Raw genomic sequence first — 18,651 nt, 5'->3', positions numbered from 1 at the left:
ATGTTTCCCTTCTTTTCTCTGTAAAGTTTCTATTATTTTATTATTCAAGTCCTTTTTGAAATTGTATGTAATGAACTCTTCTTAATAAATGTATATCTAACTCTCTTATAATTGAAATGTAAAGATGGTTATATCAGAGTCCGCGATGGCATAAACCTGTGTACTAAGTATTTATGGGTGTGTAGACGCAGTTCGCTGGGCGGCTTCGGTCGGTCGCACACCAAGTCTACGTCCAGCTCCGGCTCGCAGTCCGCGTCGCAGCCGCCGCGCCTTGACTACCGCAGCATGGTGTCCGTCGACGACATGCCTGATCTCTTCGCCTCATTTGATAGTAAGTTCACTATTATTTATCAGCGGTCAATCTGGTTATTTAAACGACTGAGCTTATTGACTACTACATTTAACGTGCCTTTTAAAGTGAGCTCAAATATCACCAAGTAGTCGTACAACAATAAAAAGTCCGTGCTTAGGTTGTTTGATTCTTAATTTTGGTCCTGTAGAGAAGCAACTATAGTAGCCTAATTCATATATAATACATTTAGTGTCCATATCATGAATTGGGTATAAATGTAAACTGCAAATGATAATTTGGACTTCTTTTTAAATCATAATATTTGTCACTACACTAATTCTGACTCATTAAATTCTCATTAAGAAGGCAATTAAAAAGTACTGCACTTAACTGATTATTTGTTTACTATGATTAAAGAAATGGGTACATTGGAATATTTATACAGATTAAACATTATTATTCATCAAATAATATCCTATCAACAAATGATAAGTCGTTTATAATCTAAGACAAAGCTCTGCCGCATATCTATTTAGGACTATGGACTTATAGCCATTATATTTCCACTAAACTGATATGAAGAAGCCACGTTATTTTATAGCTATAATAATCTGTTTCTGAAATAGCAACAAACTGTCGGCAAACGGTATTATTTTTATTTATGACAACGCTCATCCATTCTTCCTTGAGATAAAATAATTACTTTTTCTTTGCGTAAATACGGACATAGACACACTTTCTCATTAAATTTATAATATTAGATTTAATACATTACAATAATTTACCGAAAGAAAACCAAAATTAGGTGTGAAACTAGTTTAATATACTTCTGCTTGCTCTCCCTAATTGGTAAAAGATTAATCAAGTTATGCAATAATTAGCGGTCGTTCCACAGTTGGAAAACCGTTCAGTGATATTTAAGTCGTGCTTCAAAGGGCATACAAAAACGTCGCTACGATTTTTGTCATCGAATTTCGTTCAAGGCAAGTTAAAGACCTTTACGACGCTGATTGAACTGTGAATTATTGTAATCTACACTTTTATTGAGTACAGATTACAGCTATTTATAATAATTACAATAACAATATAAATATATAATGAAAAAGGTTATTAATTTTATTTTTAATGAGAAATAAATGCAGGATCGATTACAAAGATTATGAAGCCAATGGAAATCTACCTTAGTTACCCTTTAATAACAGATAATTAAAAATATTGAAAGATGACAAGTTTCCTTTTCACATTTAAGTATTTAATAGTGATAAATATTTTCTTAATTTGTGGTTCTATTTACTTTGTGAACAGAGTTAATACCTCGGCCAGCTCGCCCGAGTGACGACCCGCCGCTGTACCTGCGCCTGCGCATGGGCAAGCCCATCGGCCGCCCTCTGCCACGCACCACCCCGCTCATGAGCTACGGACGCAAGCGCATGAAGCCCGAGTACTGGTTCGGAGTACCCAGGAACCGGTAAGAAATATAACTTAGGATTCATTTACATCTAGGGCCATTATATCCTAATTATCCTGTCGGTTTAAATCGTGATAACAATTAACATATTTTACGACGATTATTCTATAATCTATATAAAATTCTTTATAGAATTATAGGTACTTCACAGTATTAAAACAATTAGTTACAATAATACAAAAAAAATAATCGTCAGATTTTTCTCTTTTATTCGTTAGTACAAAGAATCCTAAGAAAATCTTTTCTTACGGACAAATTGTGACGGATTGAAATGACCTACATATTATATTCTGTGACTAAAAGAGCGGCGCATGACGCGGCGCGTTCTAGATCTGATAAATGAACGATAAAGAGTCACTTTCTATCGCCTCAAAGTCACGCAAACACTTATATCTTCACAACATGGATATTTATACCCTTTTACTAATATTTTTTACAATTCTAATATGTTTTGTTGTATACAGGGTGGATGACCTGTTCAAGTTCCTAACGCACTGGGTGCCGGACCGATATGGCCCACTGGGCGACGTCAGCGCACAGGGTTACGAGCTCATTGATAGTGACACCGAGTGGGACGATGATGAAGCCAAGCCGGGACAAAAAGTAAGTTTGTTTTGAAACCCTACAGTAGAGCCTCTTAAAGTTTTCCCTATTTTGAAGGCGTTTCTTTCTTGATCTTTACATCATTATTAGAACTTGCACAACGTATAAACTTCTTTCTTTAATTCTCTACTGCTTAAAAACGAATGTGGAAAAACGGCAAAACGAACTCTGCGACGCAATATAACTGCGTTTTAACAACTTCAAGTGTTTTCTATTTATTATTGACTTAGAACCTAGGAATGTACTTGAGATCTTTTCCGTGCGGGACATATGCTACTCGAATAAACTGCGCCTTAAAATTGCTGTGTTGGCTTAAATGAAAACAATGCCAGTTATTTACTTGTCAATACTGGCTTCACAACTAGCCGACTGCCACCTCTTGTTCTTCTTACTTAGAAAGCATTTTCCGCATTTATAGAGTTTAACTATTATTATATATTTAATTTACTGCAATCTTATAAATTAAACAGGTGTAAACATACCTACTCGTGTTGACATGAGCTGCTGTATTTCATATGAAATCTATGTCACTCATTTTTAATGATTTATCTTGTTTACTGCCATCACTCATCTTGATAACATTGTTACTCTGAAGATCTAATTATTATTATCTAACATTGTTCATGGTTCAACTAACTCTTCAGGAACTTTATAACGTTCTCGCTTTTTGGTATATAACACAAACTAAAGGAGGATGCAATGGTGTTACATTGTGGTCTAACTTGCCCATAGTCCATCACATTGCGTTACTAATGAGGCATTCCTTGTAGGACGAGAGGACCGGCAGTACGGGCGATGTGTCCGACCTCACTCGCGAGTCCTGGGAGGTAAGTGTCACTCATTATAATTTGACATTATTTACATATTACATCAATCTTTTACAAACACCGTTTTATTAACAAACGCTTTTAACACACGTTTCGACGACTGTGCATCTCACTCCCACATACAGTACACATTGAACATCGATATTTTATTACAAATTGTTCTTAGTCTTATACCATATTTGGCACTGTGAATAGGTTTGTCTATAACATTTGCATTCGAAACCACGTTATTAAGTCAACGTACACAGAATATTTAAGGTTCTATTAGAACGTGACGGACTTGTTATATTCAATATGGCTAGGATTTTTAGTGAATGCAAAATTGTACTGCTAATCATTAGCAGTATTTGGTCGTACAATTTAGATTCAAAGTAATGTATTTAACGGGTGGTTTTAAACTATTATTGTGTTGAAAAACAACTGTTTTAGCAACACCTATTTTGGAAATCGTCGAATTTAGATACACGATGGAACTCGCAAATATGGAGTGTGAAGGATATAGTGGTGTCACTTACAGAATCCAATTAGCAGTACAGTTTTACATTATCAATCAGTCAAGGTCCGCTGGTGTAGTACAGTGACATGACACACGTCACTGATGAGCTGATAACAGCTGATAACTGGCGACAACACCTACAATATCTGTCACTGTTCCATACGTTAGATAAAGGCAGACAACTGCAACCTGCATTATAATATGCTATTGTTGTTGTTATAAATAATAGTTAAGGTGAATGAAATGAGTTATTGTAGTCGATGACCCGTTGTTATAATGTTCTGCAATGTTTGTAAAATTATTATAAGGGTTAATTATACTTCAATAAGTACTTCTATACATAGATTATAGTAAATACTTATAAATAAATTAGGGTATATCAATATTCACTTTATTAACTACAACACAAGACTAAAACACGATGGCAAACACACTGAATATATGAATAGTATAAAGTAATGTATTGCGATAGCTGCTGAAGGCGCCCTACGTGAAAATATACTCTATAATGAAGAGCCAGGCGGAGGCGCTGGGCGACTCGCTCGGCGAAGAGCCGCGCCCGGAGGTACGGCGATGACACGCGATAGACTGAATATGACATTGACTTTACTACAATAAAAAAACGTGTAGTTGACCATAAGACATTATCTTATTCATATAAATATATGAAGTTATGAAAGGCTTAAGTTTTGTTACTTTCACTCCATAGCGAAATGAAAGGAGAAAACATATTATAGTAGTTTTTTTACTAAAATAGGTTTATAGTGTGTTTATCATTAAGAGGGTATGAATATACGTATACGTACACTAACGTGCACGTATCGATGGATGAATGTAGTCGAATAATTGTTTTGAACTTGTATATTGAGACAAAATGTACGACAGGTACGGAATCCTCTTGCACGCTAAGTAAATGTTTTATTAAAACATAAAATAAAACAATGTCTGTATTTAATTACTAAGTTTTATATAATTACCTTTTAATAACAGACCAAAAACCTGTTTTAAATCTGTTTTGCTATAACTTAAGTACCTATCTTATTTAATAATAAATTTAAACCATTAATGTCCCACTGCTAGGCAAGGGTCTCCTCCCGTAATGAGGGAGGGGTTAGGCCTTGAGTCCACCACGCTGGCCAAGTGCGGGTTGGGGGCCAAGTCCTATCTTATTTACTTTATAAAAAAAGAATACAAGTTCATTTATTTCGTTTTGGTTATTCAGGCACTGCTACAATATAAATAAGAGTGCTCGAACCAAATGTAGAGTCCAACAAAATTATGTATACAGAATAACTAAACAGGAAATAATTTATTTATATGTTTTTTATGGCAACGACTGGCACGTACCTACTACTTATTATGCATTTGGTGCAAAAAATGTTCTAACATTTTTTTATATTAAATATGTTGTTTGTTTCTTGTGTTACAATGTCATATTCAGTCTCTGTACATACCTCGTAGTGCGACTGTTGAGCACATAGTGAAATGTTAAGCGCACTGCCCCTAGTTTGCATCCGAGACTATGTAGTAGCGATGTTCGACTTGTTCAAGACGATTGTTTAGGCTAGATTGTTCATGTTAGCGAGCACATTAGCTGTGTATGTTCTAGTCGATTGAATGTACCATGTTGCACTATATGTTGATGTATTTGAACTTGTAAGAGAATATAGGAAGTTATGTTTAAGAGGAACGATATGTGATTGAATATGTTTAGTATGTTAAGTATTTAGGCACTGGTTTGTTGGTGTAGTGATTGTAAGCACGATTGTAAATTCTTGATTATTATTTACTCTTTAGCCGACTATGCGCGTTTCTGTTTATAAGAATACGAACGGAAAGTGAGAAAGAGCTCGGTATTATAGCAATCTGTCAATACATAGATGGATGGGCATCAGCATACCTAATCCTACCTTACACAAAATTCTAGAACCTAAATCTGACTCTAGCATTGTTTTAATATGATATACATTTGGCACGACTTTTCACAATGACTGCCAAGTTACATAACAAAGTTACAGTGATGGTTGGCATGTTATTTTCAGTGAGATTAGTCGGTGTATGTTATAAAACGCGGGTATAGTTAGCGTTACGTTACAATGGCAGGTGAACAATAGGCCGGCGCTGGAGTACCGCCGCTCCGTGACATTCACAAGGTGCTTTGTAGAATTATTGTTGATTACGCGTAATCCAACCACGGGCCATCTAATTGTACCCATTCTTCTTTACAAACGTACTGTAAACAAACAATTTGCTTTATGAAACCTTATACTTACAAGTAACAGCCCTGAATGACAACAAACAATGCTAAAATATGCAGTGAACTTCTTTGTTTACAAGATCATTTCAAAGAATATAACAACGATATGTTTTATGTGAGAGCTAACCTTTAAGCTACCGTTAACACCGTTATAGATAAACCAGTATCTGTGAATGAAGTTATAAACAGGCAAAACTACATTTATCTGAACATAACGTGATTAAACTACATAGATTTGCATTTTATTGGATACTTACGCAATCTTAAACTGCATTTACTATTACGTATGTATAAATACTGTAACGAATTTCTGTATGGAACTAATAACGCTGAAAAATATATCGGATCCACCGCGTCACTAGAACTAACTACCTATTAGCTATACTGATGGTTCAACAACAAACAACGTACAAAGAGCATGTTTACTACATGCTTTGTTCATTGTTTCCTGAATAATATTAAAGAAAATATATATTTACTAGAAAGCTTCATTACCATGTTGCGTGCGTCAAAAGTCGACCAAAAACGTCAACATGGAGTGTGGCAGCTAGTATTCAGCATTACAAATGCTTATTTACACCGCGCCGGGAAGTCTTACGATACATTATTCATATGCGTATAAAATATGGTTCTATGCATTCATTCATAATGTCGCTGAGAAGGCGATGTTGACGTGGATTATTAAATAGTTTTTCAAACACCCGATTTGTTTGTACGAACCTAACGAAACTCTGTAAGTCAGACAGCCATCTCTTTACTGGTTCTTATATAGTATAGTCCTTCATTGTGCTCCCTAAATATTTCCAAGGATTCAGGTAACCTACTGCAAACGAATTTACAATGTTATTCGTAACACATTTACTCGAGTATTGGTAGCTGTATGCATCCTTTCTTGGTGTAGAAGACATAGAGTCGCGTTGTCGACATTGTCAAAAATATCAATAGTTCTAAATGTCAGTCTAGAATTTGTAAATGAAATTTTTGTACAAAATGCAAAAAGAAACAGAAGCCCCTAAGAATGATGTTCTGGTAAGGATTTATTACGTAAATAACGATAACCGGTACTAGTCTCAACATATACATCGTTGATATTGGATTTGTTTAACTACGGCGTTAGAAATGTGTCGGGAAAATTTAAAGTGTTTCAATCAGTGTGATGTATTATTAAGCCATACTATTGAAAACCATGTCTGGTTCCACTTTCTAGTTACAAATGATTGAAAGAGTTATTATTTTCATATAAATTACACCCAATTTTAGGCACTTTTCACAAGAGCATTTTTTAAAACCGTAGTTATTTCTGGAAAGTCAAATAACTATGTCACAATTTCACAGACAATAGACATTATAATCTGAACGACAATAGGAGTTACGCAATCGAACCTAACGAGTAAATAATGATGAACATAACTTCGCATTTATGCGACCAGTAGCCGATTTATTAGATCAAACATACGTCCAAGCCGTTAGATAATAGCTTCTTCAATTATATAACAGAACATAAGATATTTATAAACTAATCTAACAAACATAGTTATAAAAAGTATCACTTTAATTGATATTAAAAACTGTTCTTGGTTATGCAATCCTAGATTTATATACTGGAGAAGTATAAACTGGAGTATGGTAGGACGTAGTAATGATAAGGAATATGATTATCCGAAATACAGTAACTATTATCACACATACTAAGAGTTATTATTTTTTAAGATTTTACTACGATGATATTGAATTTGAAGTCTGTTCCTCGATTCTCACTAATGCTAACTGCACAATAAAATATGTTAAAATTTCATGATTATCGCTAAAATGATTTCACGTGACTTTATAAACTGCGTTTTTACAAGCTTTTATTGTAATTTCTCACAGATGTGTTAAATATAAAATACATTTTAACAATTATGATCATTAGAGTATCTGTACATTTGAATGCTAGTAGATATATATTATGTTTCGCGATAGGCCCGAATCAGATTATCCAATTGCGTTGCGCAACGATCGCGCGTCGTTGTCACTCATCTCGTGACGGGATAACTGGAGGATATTCCACAATAACATAAAGACTCAATTGACCATCAATTACTTAATGCTTCAGCGGAAAATTATTAACCTATTTTCATTTGATACACTACAATTTGTAAACCGTGATGATCGTCCAAATGGCCGCGTGCTCTTATTTTGATCGCATGTTTTATTGCCATAAACAGACACGATAATTTGACGTGGTTTGTAACTTATGTGGCACATGGCAGATACTTCCGTTGACAAATTGCTTAAAAAACATTGACTAATTGCTAATAAATATCCTGAAAAATAAACACACAAACATAGTGTGAGTTGTTGGGAATATTGATGTACCGGTTTCCTGTTAGTATTTGTTCATGTCCACTTCAAGTAAGCAAAATGTTTTTATTCGGAATCTACTTGTGATAACATCCGATTCTAGTAATGAAATAGCTGTCGCGACTTAAATAAATATTGCAAAATGTATATATCTACTTAATTCTTCCCTGCAAATTCCGACATTCATAAGGAGTATTTCAAATCGTATGCTGACTCTTGCCAATGTAGAGCTGAACAATTATACCAATTGGTGATATTTCACTCTCGCTCATCCAAGAAATAGAGGATTTTAATTTGGAGTTTTCAGAACCAACGTGAAGGTTAATTGAAGTATTCAGTTACACGTCTGATTCAAAACAAGTGGGACCAGATAAATATAGTTTAATGTAGTTAGATCTGGAAACACTTCGCTTGCAATTAAAATTGGATATGCAGTTCATGTACCTTTGTTCAAACACAGTAGATGTGGTTCTCTGCATACAAATAATAAGATCTGTTTATAGCGCATCGACTGCCTTCTGAAGTAATCCAAGTCGTATAAAAGATTAGCTTGATGAGAGGTATCGGTTGCACTTAATACGAAGTCATGAAGTTAATGAACATGTCGCCGTAAGCTCTATTAAACAACGTAGTTTATGATGCGACAATTAATATGCATGCGGTGTCACGTACTTTTCAGAGACATTTCAATTAAGAAATATACTTACATGGTAGACGTAATCGCCGCGTTTAGCCGCCGGGTGATAATCGCCACTAATTGTTGTCGGCTCCTGCTCGACTTGCATAAATATACGGAGATTTATGCATCTGATGCGTGTAATATAAGATATTGTACGACGATGGACCTCAGTCCTCAGTGGAGTGCAGTCACATGGACGTGTTGACGCGTAATTCAACTTTTGTAGAACTCTTCAACGATTCGTATTGCAAGGTTACTTGAATTTATATGCGTACTCGGTATGCTCTGTGTCACAATGTAAACGAGCTTCATGCTAACTATGGATTATACGAAATAGTGAACAGCCTTTGATTTTGCATAAACATTTTAGTGTAAGACTAAATTACTGACACCTCTTGTGTACAAGACCTTCTGAAGTAACAGGTAATGCATTCATTATGTTATCTCAGACTGTGTATTTATTTTCAAATCAAAATCTAAACCTTTTACTAATAACATTCGTTAGAACCAGTTGTACTAGTTGGTGCTTAGTCTGTAATAATGATCACCTAACTAGGTAGGTACTTGTGTATGTAGTATCAACATTGTTCTACGGTGCGTTCTGATACCATCGAGATGAATCCTACTAATATTATAAAAGAAAAGGGTTTGAACTATCATCTATGTTCAGTTTTTTGTCACGCCAATAGACTTTGAGGGTTTAGCACCCAGATATTTTGTAACTTAGTTAACAAATAGAATAGTTTTTACACCAGGAAATTATTCCACGCCGACAGTGAGTAAAGCTAGCATAAAATATGTTTGTTTAAACTTAAAGGATCAATATTAGTTACTATAAATTGTCACGTTTTTAAACCAATGGTCAATCTAAGACCTGTTTTAGTGACAGCGTCAACAGAAGGTTGTATTAAAAACTTTTACTATTCGAAGTAGTACCGTTGAGTTGAATTTTAATGTTCTGAGAAAAGAAAAGTTATTTTTGCTGTTGATTCGAGCGGCTTCATTAAGTGCGTCCTTTGTCGCTAAATAAGATAATTCACAATTGTGCACCCCGGATACATCGGGCACGGCAACGTTACCTTCGAGCGCGGGTCAGCCGCAAGCCAACAACAAGCATTGACATTACTTCCAAGGTTACCATCCCCGCGCTTGGAACAACTATTGTTTTTGTACATTTTCGAGTTTTGACACTCGCTGTAATTACAGTTTAACAATAATCCGGGTTTGTCAATTAACTATTTAACTTTTTAGCAAATTACACCTCGTTATTTAATTGACTATGTAGTAATTAGTTGGCTTCGTGCCCCGGGAACTCCGAAAACTGATACTTAATAGTGTTAGTCCAGTTGTACTCATGTGCAGTATTGTGCAGTCTCTTCATACTGTTAATTATTGGTTCGAAAATAATCGTTTCCGCACGTATGGTGCTTGAAGTAAGCGCATTTTTTTGTGGTGAGACGTGCGGCGGGGTCGTCGGTGGCCGCGTGTTGCGCTCCTTTCTTGCGGACTCTAGTTTCCGAGCGACGTCGCTTGCTCGTGCTCGCCTGCGCGCCGCTCTGCTTGCCAAACCTACAACTATTCCAGCGTTAATTACAACGCGACTCGATCCGCTGTCAATCGTACACGCTCGGAGCGTTTTCGCGATTATAAATCTCTAAATTCGTACCATTTAACTAACGCAAATGAGATCTACAGTCTTTATCATTAGTCATGTACTCTCATTGTAACCGGCTGTAACGTAAAAACCGATTCATGTATGGTGGTAACGAATACAAACAACTTTTGTTTATAAGCAGACGCTGACGACTCTCGTGTTCACTGTTTAGTTATGAAACCTTGTAATCGCGTGGGTGATTTCTAAATTAAGCGCTGGCAATTGTGATGTGGACGACGAGTTTTTTGTGGTGCATCGCTTCTACGCGTACTAAAACGTGCGGTTCAGTGCTCAAGCCTTTGTTGTGTGTGTAAAAACGTGTGTTATCAATGCAGACTGTCAAATGGATAGAGATGGTGCGGCTCGGGCCCACTACCACCGACACCTCAACCACTTACGACGATGAAAAGGTGAGCCAGTGTGTCGGTATACCGTTAGTTTGCCACCGTGCGTATAATTAGGTCGTCTATCGACAGTTATGCATTTCTGAATCACAATTCAATGTCATATAATTCACTTTGAAGTAAGCATTACGTCAACACGTTATTTACGTGCGGAGGTTTATAATTCCCATCAGAACAATCTATGTATGTCTTTAGTGTTTGCATATTTTATACAAACAAGTCGGTGTTAAAACAACGGCTCTCATAAACGTTTTAAAATATCAATAATTATGACAATAACACTTATCAATATAAGTTCAAATTGCGTCCATAATTTGTTACTTACAGATAAGAATAATATCTTGCTCATTCACGAACTATCGAAAAAACAGTTATCGATAGCTGTAAGAATGTTCAACTTTACCGTGTCTTGGAGACTATAGCTCGCTCTCTCTTTCGAAGAAAGTGCCTTCTGTATCACAAGAAGCTATGTATTTTACAATGAATTGTTATACAATTAAGCATTATTTATATTCGACTTTAGCAGAGCTCGTCACAATAACGCGCTTAAATCAGGGATAAGAATAAATAGTTTACACAATTTTCATGTCACAGGGAAACTACGCCGTTCTAGTTAAAGCAATATATTTTAAACGCGTAGGCATAAGCCAAAAAAAAATGTTCAAACATACTTAAGCATTAGAGTTTCTTACTCAACACATTGGCATTGATATTTCTTTTGAAATCAAATCGTGACTGGTAACATGCGAGCTTAACTAGTATTAGAGTCATTTGGAGGTACCGCCAGGCGCCACGTGCTCGCCACACATACTGTTTATGCTGTGATAAGATTGTTTCAATACAACACTGTGATATTGGTAGTCTATTTTTTCCGAAGCTTACTAATCCTAACTAATCTAGTTGTCACACTCATTCTTCTATAAATAGAGAGAGAGAGGTAAACCGCCGCGGTGTATCTAATCACAAGGTCTAGGAACTATTTGTTTATTCAGTGTAATACATTACTGTAGACAGGCCAAAGGGTCACATGAATCGTGAAACACCATCTATAGAAACTGACGTATCGTTTCTTTATCCCCTTTATTAGGTGCCGCTCGTAATTGGCTGTACTTGTATCTTGATTGCACTGAAACAACCAAATTTATTTAATTAAATATTATCTAGACGCTACGATATGTGAATAACAAAAAGTTATCACGCCACCGCAAACAAAATGAGTGGTTTTTGTTCGGTTCCGATTATAAAGAGATTGTAGTTTTTGCCATGTCTGACAATTTAAGTATATGCTGGAATTATAAGGCAGTATTTTTTAAGATTATTTATCACAAAAGTTACTTCTCGATTTTTAACTTTTTATGTACAACTGTTGTTATAAATCAAAACATTGTTTTAATATTATGCTCAATCTGATTTGTGCCGTTAACCCTTTGTGGCTTTCAAGTTGGATTGGATCGAGGGAAACTTCCACAAGGACGGAAGCTATTTTCGTATTATCCTATAAGGATCTACTTAAAGTTATTGTGAGCTTCATCTGCTTTGTGTTTTTGTTGGAAGTTAGGATCCCCTTATATAGTATTTCAAACAATATACTTCTGCTTCTTAGTTATTTAATACTACAGAATTTTATGGCTTCATCGTTAGGTTCATTACTTGTGAGTTTAGTTCAATCATCATAAATGTTTTGGTACAAAATTCGTGTTAAACTAGTTCCGTTCACGTGAGCTCTTAGAATTATTTTTTTAAGAGTCGGATAATATCAAAACCTGCTCTATGTAGAGCCTTAACCCCCCACGGCTGAGCATATAGATTAGAACTGAGCATATAAATGATAAATACAATCGTGACGTATTTACATATCATAAATACGGCTCACTTTTTATACTCATTGTTTATCATTGCAACACTTGTTGTTATGTTGGTAGTTTACATAGAAAGTAACAATACAGTCTAGTCGAAGACCTATAAGCCCTTCAAAAGTAAAGTTATGTGCATACTGCAGTAAATTACTTTAGTAATTCTATTGCGTGGTTATTATTTATGTAAAATTGTAGACTTCCTAAGGTGCGTCCATATTAATTCATGTTTACTTTGTTTGTTAAAACGCACATGATATGTAAGCATTTACGTATTTTGCATTGCAAGCATTCTGTACTCATTAATTTCTTTAATAAAACAAAGCAAATTTCGTATTGAAAATGCTTATACAGATATTGATATGGGAATGTAAGAAATCGAAATCACGGTTGAATTCTAAGTATACTTCCTCAACACAATTGTTTGTTGACCATTTGTATAAAAACGTATTCATATAAAATGATAATATTATGAAACCGTTACTGGTTGTTATTGCAGAGTGTATAATATCCGTCAAAGTGAGTGTACCTTGCACTCAGTGAGTAAGACGATCTGATGAAACCGTGTGACATCCATCTAGATGCCAGGGGGTCAATTATGTGACACTTGTCTTACTTCTGACACTAGCATCTACTGCATAAAGAGATTTTGGTAGGATTAGAAACTAAAATTCTTCATTCAAACTATACATACACTAGCTGACCCGAGCAACTTCGCTTACGTCACAGAGATAATAAGTCATAATTTTTTGTAAAATTTACGTTGTTACTCCACCCCTAATGGCCGTAGCGTGATGTTATATACCCTAAAGCCTTCCTCGCTAAATGGTCTATTCAAAACATCTTTTTTTTTTCTATTCAAACCAGTAGTTCTTGAGATTAGCGCGTTCAAACAAACAAACAAACAAACTCTTCAGCATTATTATAGTAGTATAGATTCTGCCCACGGCTTTCCCCGAGTAAAAAGGTTTTCGTGTTTTTCCGACGGTTTACTGTTTTAAAGACTTATTATGGTTAGTTTTTGGTCATGGCCATAACGACAAGCCCACCTACTCCATTGATTTGTTTGTTCAGTAATCTTCCACTGGCTAGTGGCTTATGATTACTATTTATACATAATTAATGATGTTTGTAGACAACATAAATAGTTTTACCTTGATCTTCTGACACGATCAACAGGTAGATATTTGTATTAATTTGTTTATCGGTATTCATCACGGAAGAAATTTGGCGTGCCTTGTCCCAGATTGATCTTTAGAAATTTATGTACATAAATGTCGGCTATCGATTCGAAATATCCTAAATTTGAGGAATTTGTTATAGGTGATTTTATAGCGATCTGTTCCTAATGTATTATACTTAGTTACAAAACTAAATTTCCTTTTGTCGTTAACAGCTCTACCACTCATATTTATATCGAACCTTATTTAAAAAATGTTTGTACTGAATACTGTGTATATTGTCATGATGTCAGGTTTATTACATTTTATAAAGAAACTTATAAACAATATCTTCGGCTTTATGAATATTGGAGCACGTAAGCAACGTTACGTGCAAGTTGTAAACTCCCACTATCGGCTATTATCGTGCCAATATTAACTTCATTATACGCTGCAAATATTGTAAAGATTATGTTATTTATTAGGGCTATGTACGTGTTTATTTACTAACAGGAAAAAATCTAAACCTGTCTGCGTAACTATTGACGTGTACCACGACTGAGACCCTACGTAATATAAAATAACTAGATGATTAATCATTTTATATTGTGGCTTATAGCAAAACCAATAATGTGAAATACACCTAGGTGTAAAACCTTTAATACGCGTCTGTTTGAAGTTTCTTCCTTTTCCTATAACTTGTACTTATTATTAATTAACGCCATGTGAATGCTCCCCATGCAGCTCCTTAGCTAGCATCATTGCCATTTGGTATCTTCTGCTAGTGGCGGTTCAATCATACTCAATTTTAAGATTTAACGACGTAAAGGATATATTTAATACTTATTAAATGGAACCAAACATAGTATCAAGTGCGAGTACTGCGGCCTGGACACTTACCAACATAAAATTGTGTCAAATGGAGAAATAATTTAATCACATTTGGTTGTTAAGACGATGATCGCTTTGTGACGATGCAGACGATCCCAGCGCCAAAGTATGTTATCAGTAAATATTTATTGCCATTAACTGGCATAGTAAATAATCCTTAATCCTGAACCTAATCCCGAGATTGTTGTACCACACTTAAATTTTAATACATCGAGATAAAGCCGATAAATTGATAACTGACGCAATTTCTTTTGCGGCGAATGTGCCGACAGGGCACAGTTGATACGACACCGCGTCTGTGCCTGCTCGCTGACATGCACCACGACTAGAAGTTTAGTATTATACGTCAATGTGAAAATAAATATCTAGTCAACATGTCTCCTGTCGGAATACAGCCTTAACATAAACAGTGTCAAGCCGCCGTCCCCATACATATCCATAAAGTGTTAAACACAAACCTTCAGTGATCATAACTTTTCTGAGCTACATCCAAGTTTATTAAATTCAAGTAAAATAATATAAAATATCCAAAAATGTTCCGTTTGATACGTAGACTTGCTCGCAGCATCGCTAGCAAGCTGCGCAAGATTGAAATGATTGTGTTCAACGTCACTATGCAGAGGAGGGGGACTATTCACTCGGTGTGCGACAGGGGAACGTTAGGTTACGCGGGTCGTAGGAGAGCCACCATACATTCCATACGTGAGGTGAGATTACTATGTGCTTGACCTACCAACATTTACATAAATTCAAGTTCATCGACGCTCTTGTCACGTTCACGTCATTTTCTATAATATAAACAGTTAGTTGGACACGCTCGAGAATGGTCTAATGATGACATAAACATCGTTAACATTGAGACTTTACTTTGGTTGCCTAATTAACATTGCAACGAAATAATTATGAGTATAACATTTATATCCGTTCACGATTGTCGAAGATTCAACTCGTACTCTTGTGTAGGCGCTGTGTCCATGTTTATATAAGTTCGTAACAGTACTAGGCTAGATGGTTCTCAATTAATAGATCAACATGCGTAGACTTATATAATTCATGATTGTACTTACGTTGTTTATCTATATTAGTAAGAACAAGTGCAAAGCTAGGGTTATCCAATGAGCATCATCTTGACTTCTGACGTGTATTTCCCCTGTGTTCATTCATATCAATTCTCCAGAGTATTCCTGCGATGATCATGTTTGCGCATCTTCGTGAAACCTTCTTAGTTGGTATATACGGTTTAGGGTACCTATCAAATAGTTTTAGTGTAATTATAAAATGTACTTATTTTATAATCTAAAATGAAGCACACTTACTTTACGAGATAATATAATTGACTAGTTGAATTGATATGTTTTTTTTTTATATTTAGCCATTATAAATACTATATCTTGTAAAATATAAGTAATCCATTTATTATATGAAATATTTGTACTCTCTATGTATGCGGTGCAATTTTGTTTTGTAATTAGGTCGTTACAACATGTAAGCAAGTGCAGAGACGATTGGTCGTATTTGTATTGTATTGTATTGTAGTGTAAGTAGTGCGCATGAGCACTGCACGCACCGTTCACTGTGAATGTTGAATGTGAACTGTAGATCGGGAATGTATCACTGCTACTGCATCTATGCATCTTGCCGACAATGCTGAAAAACATTCAGTGTTGCCGTTTCATTCATTCTCTATTCTTAGTTACCACTTCCCTTAGTATTTAAGACAGTATTGTTTATTTTTTTAGTTGTTATTATTTTAGAAACGGCAACTCTGTGCCATAGTTCACTTCACCTATCATTGCAAGAGTTAATCCATTTCGAAATATACATATTGTAAGTCGCACTTTACCTTCATATCATTTGAGCACGAATTTCCCTCGTTTTTATAAAATTGCCATGTTCTTGAATTTAGTTCATTTGATCGAATTTAGTATAAACAATGAACAACAGCAGACGATGAAATGCAACCTAAAATTCATTAAAAATGTTAAAAATATCACTAACATTTACCTACCCCAGTTTTTAAAACTTCGCTCCTGTAACCATTTCATTTTCTGAACAAAATTTTCAGGGCGATACCACGATATCTATGTTACATTTTTTTTTTAAAGTATTTATGGTATGAATAACTGTTTCTGTAGATAGAGAAGCAGACAACGAAGTTTTCTAATCATCTGCTGAGGCTCAGAATCGAATGTAGTTTGTAGAGTATTGTTACGTTTTGTGCGTGTGAGTAATTCTGTTCGTGTTGTGTGTAGGTGTTGTCGATGAGCGATGAGCTGCGCCGCGCGCTCTACTCGTCGGGCGCCTCCATCGACATGGAGTTCTCGCCGCCCGATCTCATCGGCACCTCCGAGGTGCTCACCATGGAACACAGGTATGTACAACATCGCAAAGTTGAAGTATTTTATTCATGAAAACGACGCGACATTTGGGTGTACGATAACAGCTGTGTTTTTTTTTCGCTCAAACTATTATTGTCAGCACGAATGCTATTAAAAGCTTTTTTATAATTTCCCTCTGGCCGCTGTGATCCGAGTTGTTCGGTTTCGAGAGTTTCGTAATGCTCGGTGATAAATGACAATCAACTGCAGACTGCGGGAAACTCATGCTATATGAACGCAGCCTTACAATTTTATTTTCAAAACACAATATTTTCTTATCAAACCAACGCGGCAACGCAATAAAGTTGCTATACGGCTAATCCGTTAACGTTATATGGTTGTGTATTATAGAGAGAAGCTATGCAGCGTGTTGCCGGCGCGTGCGCAGGGCTACATGTGGTCGCTGGCGTTCAGCACCAGCCAGCACGGCTTCTCGCTCGCCTCCATGTACCGCAAGATGCAGCGCGTCGACAGCCCCGTGCTGCTCGTCATACAGGACACTGACAACAATGTGAGAACTTTATCTTTACCACCTACAAATCTATACTAATATTATAAAGCTGAAGAGTTTGTTTGTTTGTTTGAACGCGCTAATACTACTGATCCGATTTGAAAAAAAAAACAGAGTTAGATAGCCTATTTATCGAGGAAGGCTATAATCTATATATCATCACGCTACGACTAAAAGGAGCAGAGTACCAGTAAAAAAAGAGTACAAAAACGGGGAAAATTTTGACCCATTCTCTCTTATGTGACGCAAGCGAAGTTGCGCGAGTCAACTAGTAAAATGATAAACCTTGCTGGATTAACTTGCCAAACTTGAATTCTTTAATGTCCAGGTATTCGGCGCTCTGACATCGTGCGCCTATCACCCATCGGAGCACTTCTACGGCACCGGCGAGTCGCTGCTGTTCTCATTCCAGCGCGTAGAGGAGCCGCGCCGCCCCTCACAGCCTGCCATCGACAATGGCAAAGACAAAGACGTGAAAGATGAAACCAACAAGGATGAAAAAGACAGTGAGTATAATTATTGTTTGACCATATACGCTACTAAATATAGCTCTAACATTGAAGAATACGTACAAATATGATGTACAGACCTGTGTGTCAAGTAATATGATCATCATACCTTCCAATTTCAAAGGTTTAACGATTTTTATGAATGGTCATCCATCTAAAAGTGACTACAAAAGATATTTACTTATTATGTACTTGTTACAGATCAACCAGTAGCAGTGAAAACTAAATTCAAGTATTGGGGATGGACCGGCGACAACATGTACTTCATTCGCGGCAGCAACGACAATATATCTATCGGCGCTGGCGAGTAAGTGTTATTTTTGTTG

At 36.0% G+C, this 18,651-nt stretch overlaps 1 protein-coding gene across 19 annotated transcripts in view; it reads left to right on the top strand.

The window, feature by feature from the left end:
- mtd (TLD domain-containing protein mustard) overlaps window positions 1-18,651 on the top strand; it is a 98,188-nt gene that overhangs the window by 77,462 nt on the left and 2,075 nt on the right. For 11 of the 19 annotated variants that reach the window (XM_076127910.1, XM_076127888.1, XM_076127895.1 and 8 more), the window contains 9 exons: window positions 186-331; window positions 1,598-1,760; window positions 2,225-2,363; window positions 3,134-3,190; window positions 4,159-4,251; window positions 17,180-17,298; window positions 17,657-17,816; window positions 18,145-18,322; window positions 18,527-18,632. In XM_076127910.1, coding sequence (XP_075984025.1) covers window positions 186-331; window positions 1,598-1,760; window positions 2,225-2,363; window positions 3,134-3,190; window positions 4,159-4,251; window positions 17,180-17,298; window positions 17,657-17,816; window positions 18,145-18,322; window positions 18,527-18,632 — 1,161 coding nt within the window. Of the gene's footprint in view, window positions 1-185; window positions 332-1,597; window positions 1,761-2,224; window positions 2,364-3,133; window positions 3,191-4,158; window positions 4,252-10,463; window positions 11,030-15,010; window positions 15,635-17,179; window positions 17,299-17,656; window positions 17,817-18,144; window positions 18,323-18,526; window positions 18,633-18,651 lie in introns of those variants that run through there. The other 8 variants (XM_076127957.1, XM_076127852.1, XM_076127941.1 and 5 more) reach the window with 4 other exon arrangements.

This window comes from Anticarsia gemmatalis, chromosome 2 (assembly GCF_050436995.1).
Source record: "Anticarsia gemmatalis isolate Benzon Research Colony breed Stoneville strain chromosome 2, ilAntGemm2 primary, whole genome shotgun sequence".
In the NCBI taxonomy this organism is placed as follows: domain Eukaryota; kingdom Metazoa; phylum Arthropoda; class Insecta; order Lepidoptera; family Erebidae; genus Anticarsia; species Anticarsia gemmatalis.
The sequence above is the reverse complement of the archived record's forward strand: the minus strand, read 5'-3'. Positions and strand labels throughout refer to the sequence as shown.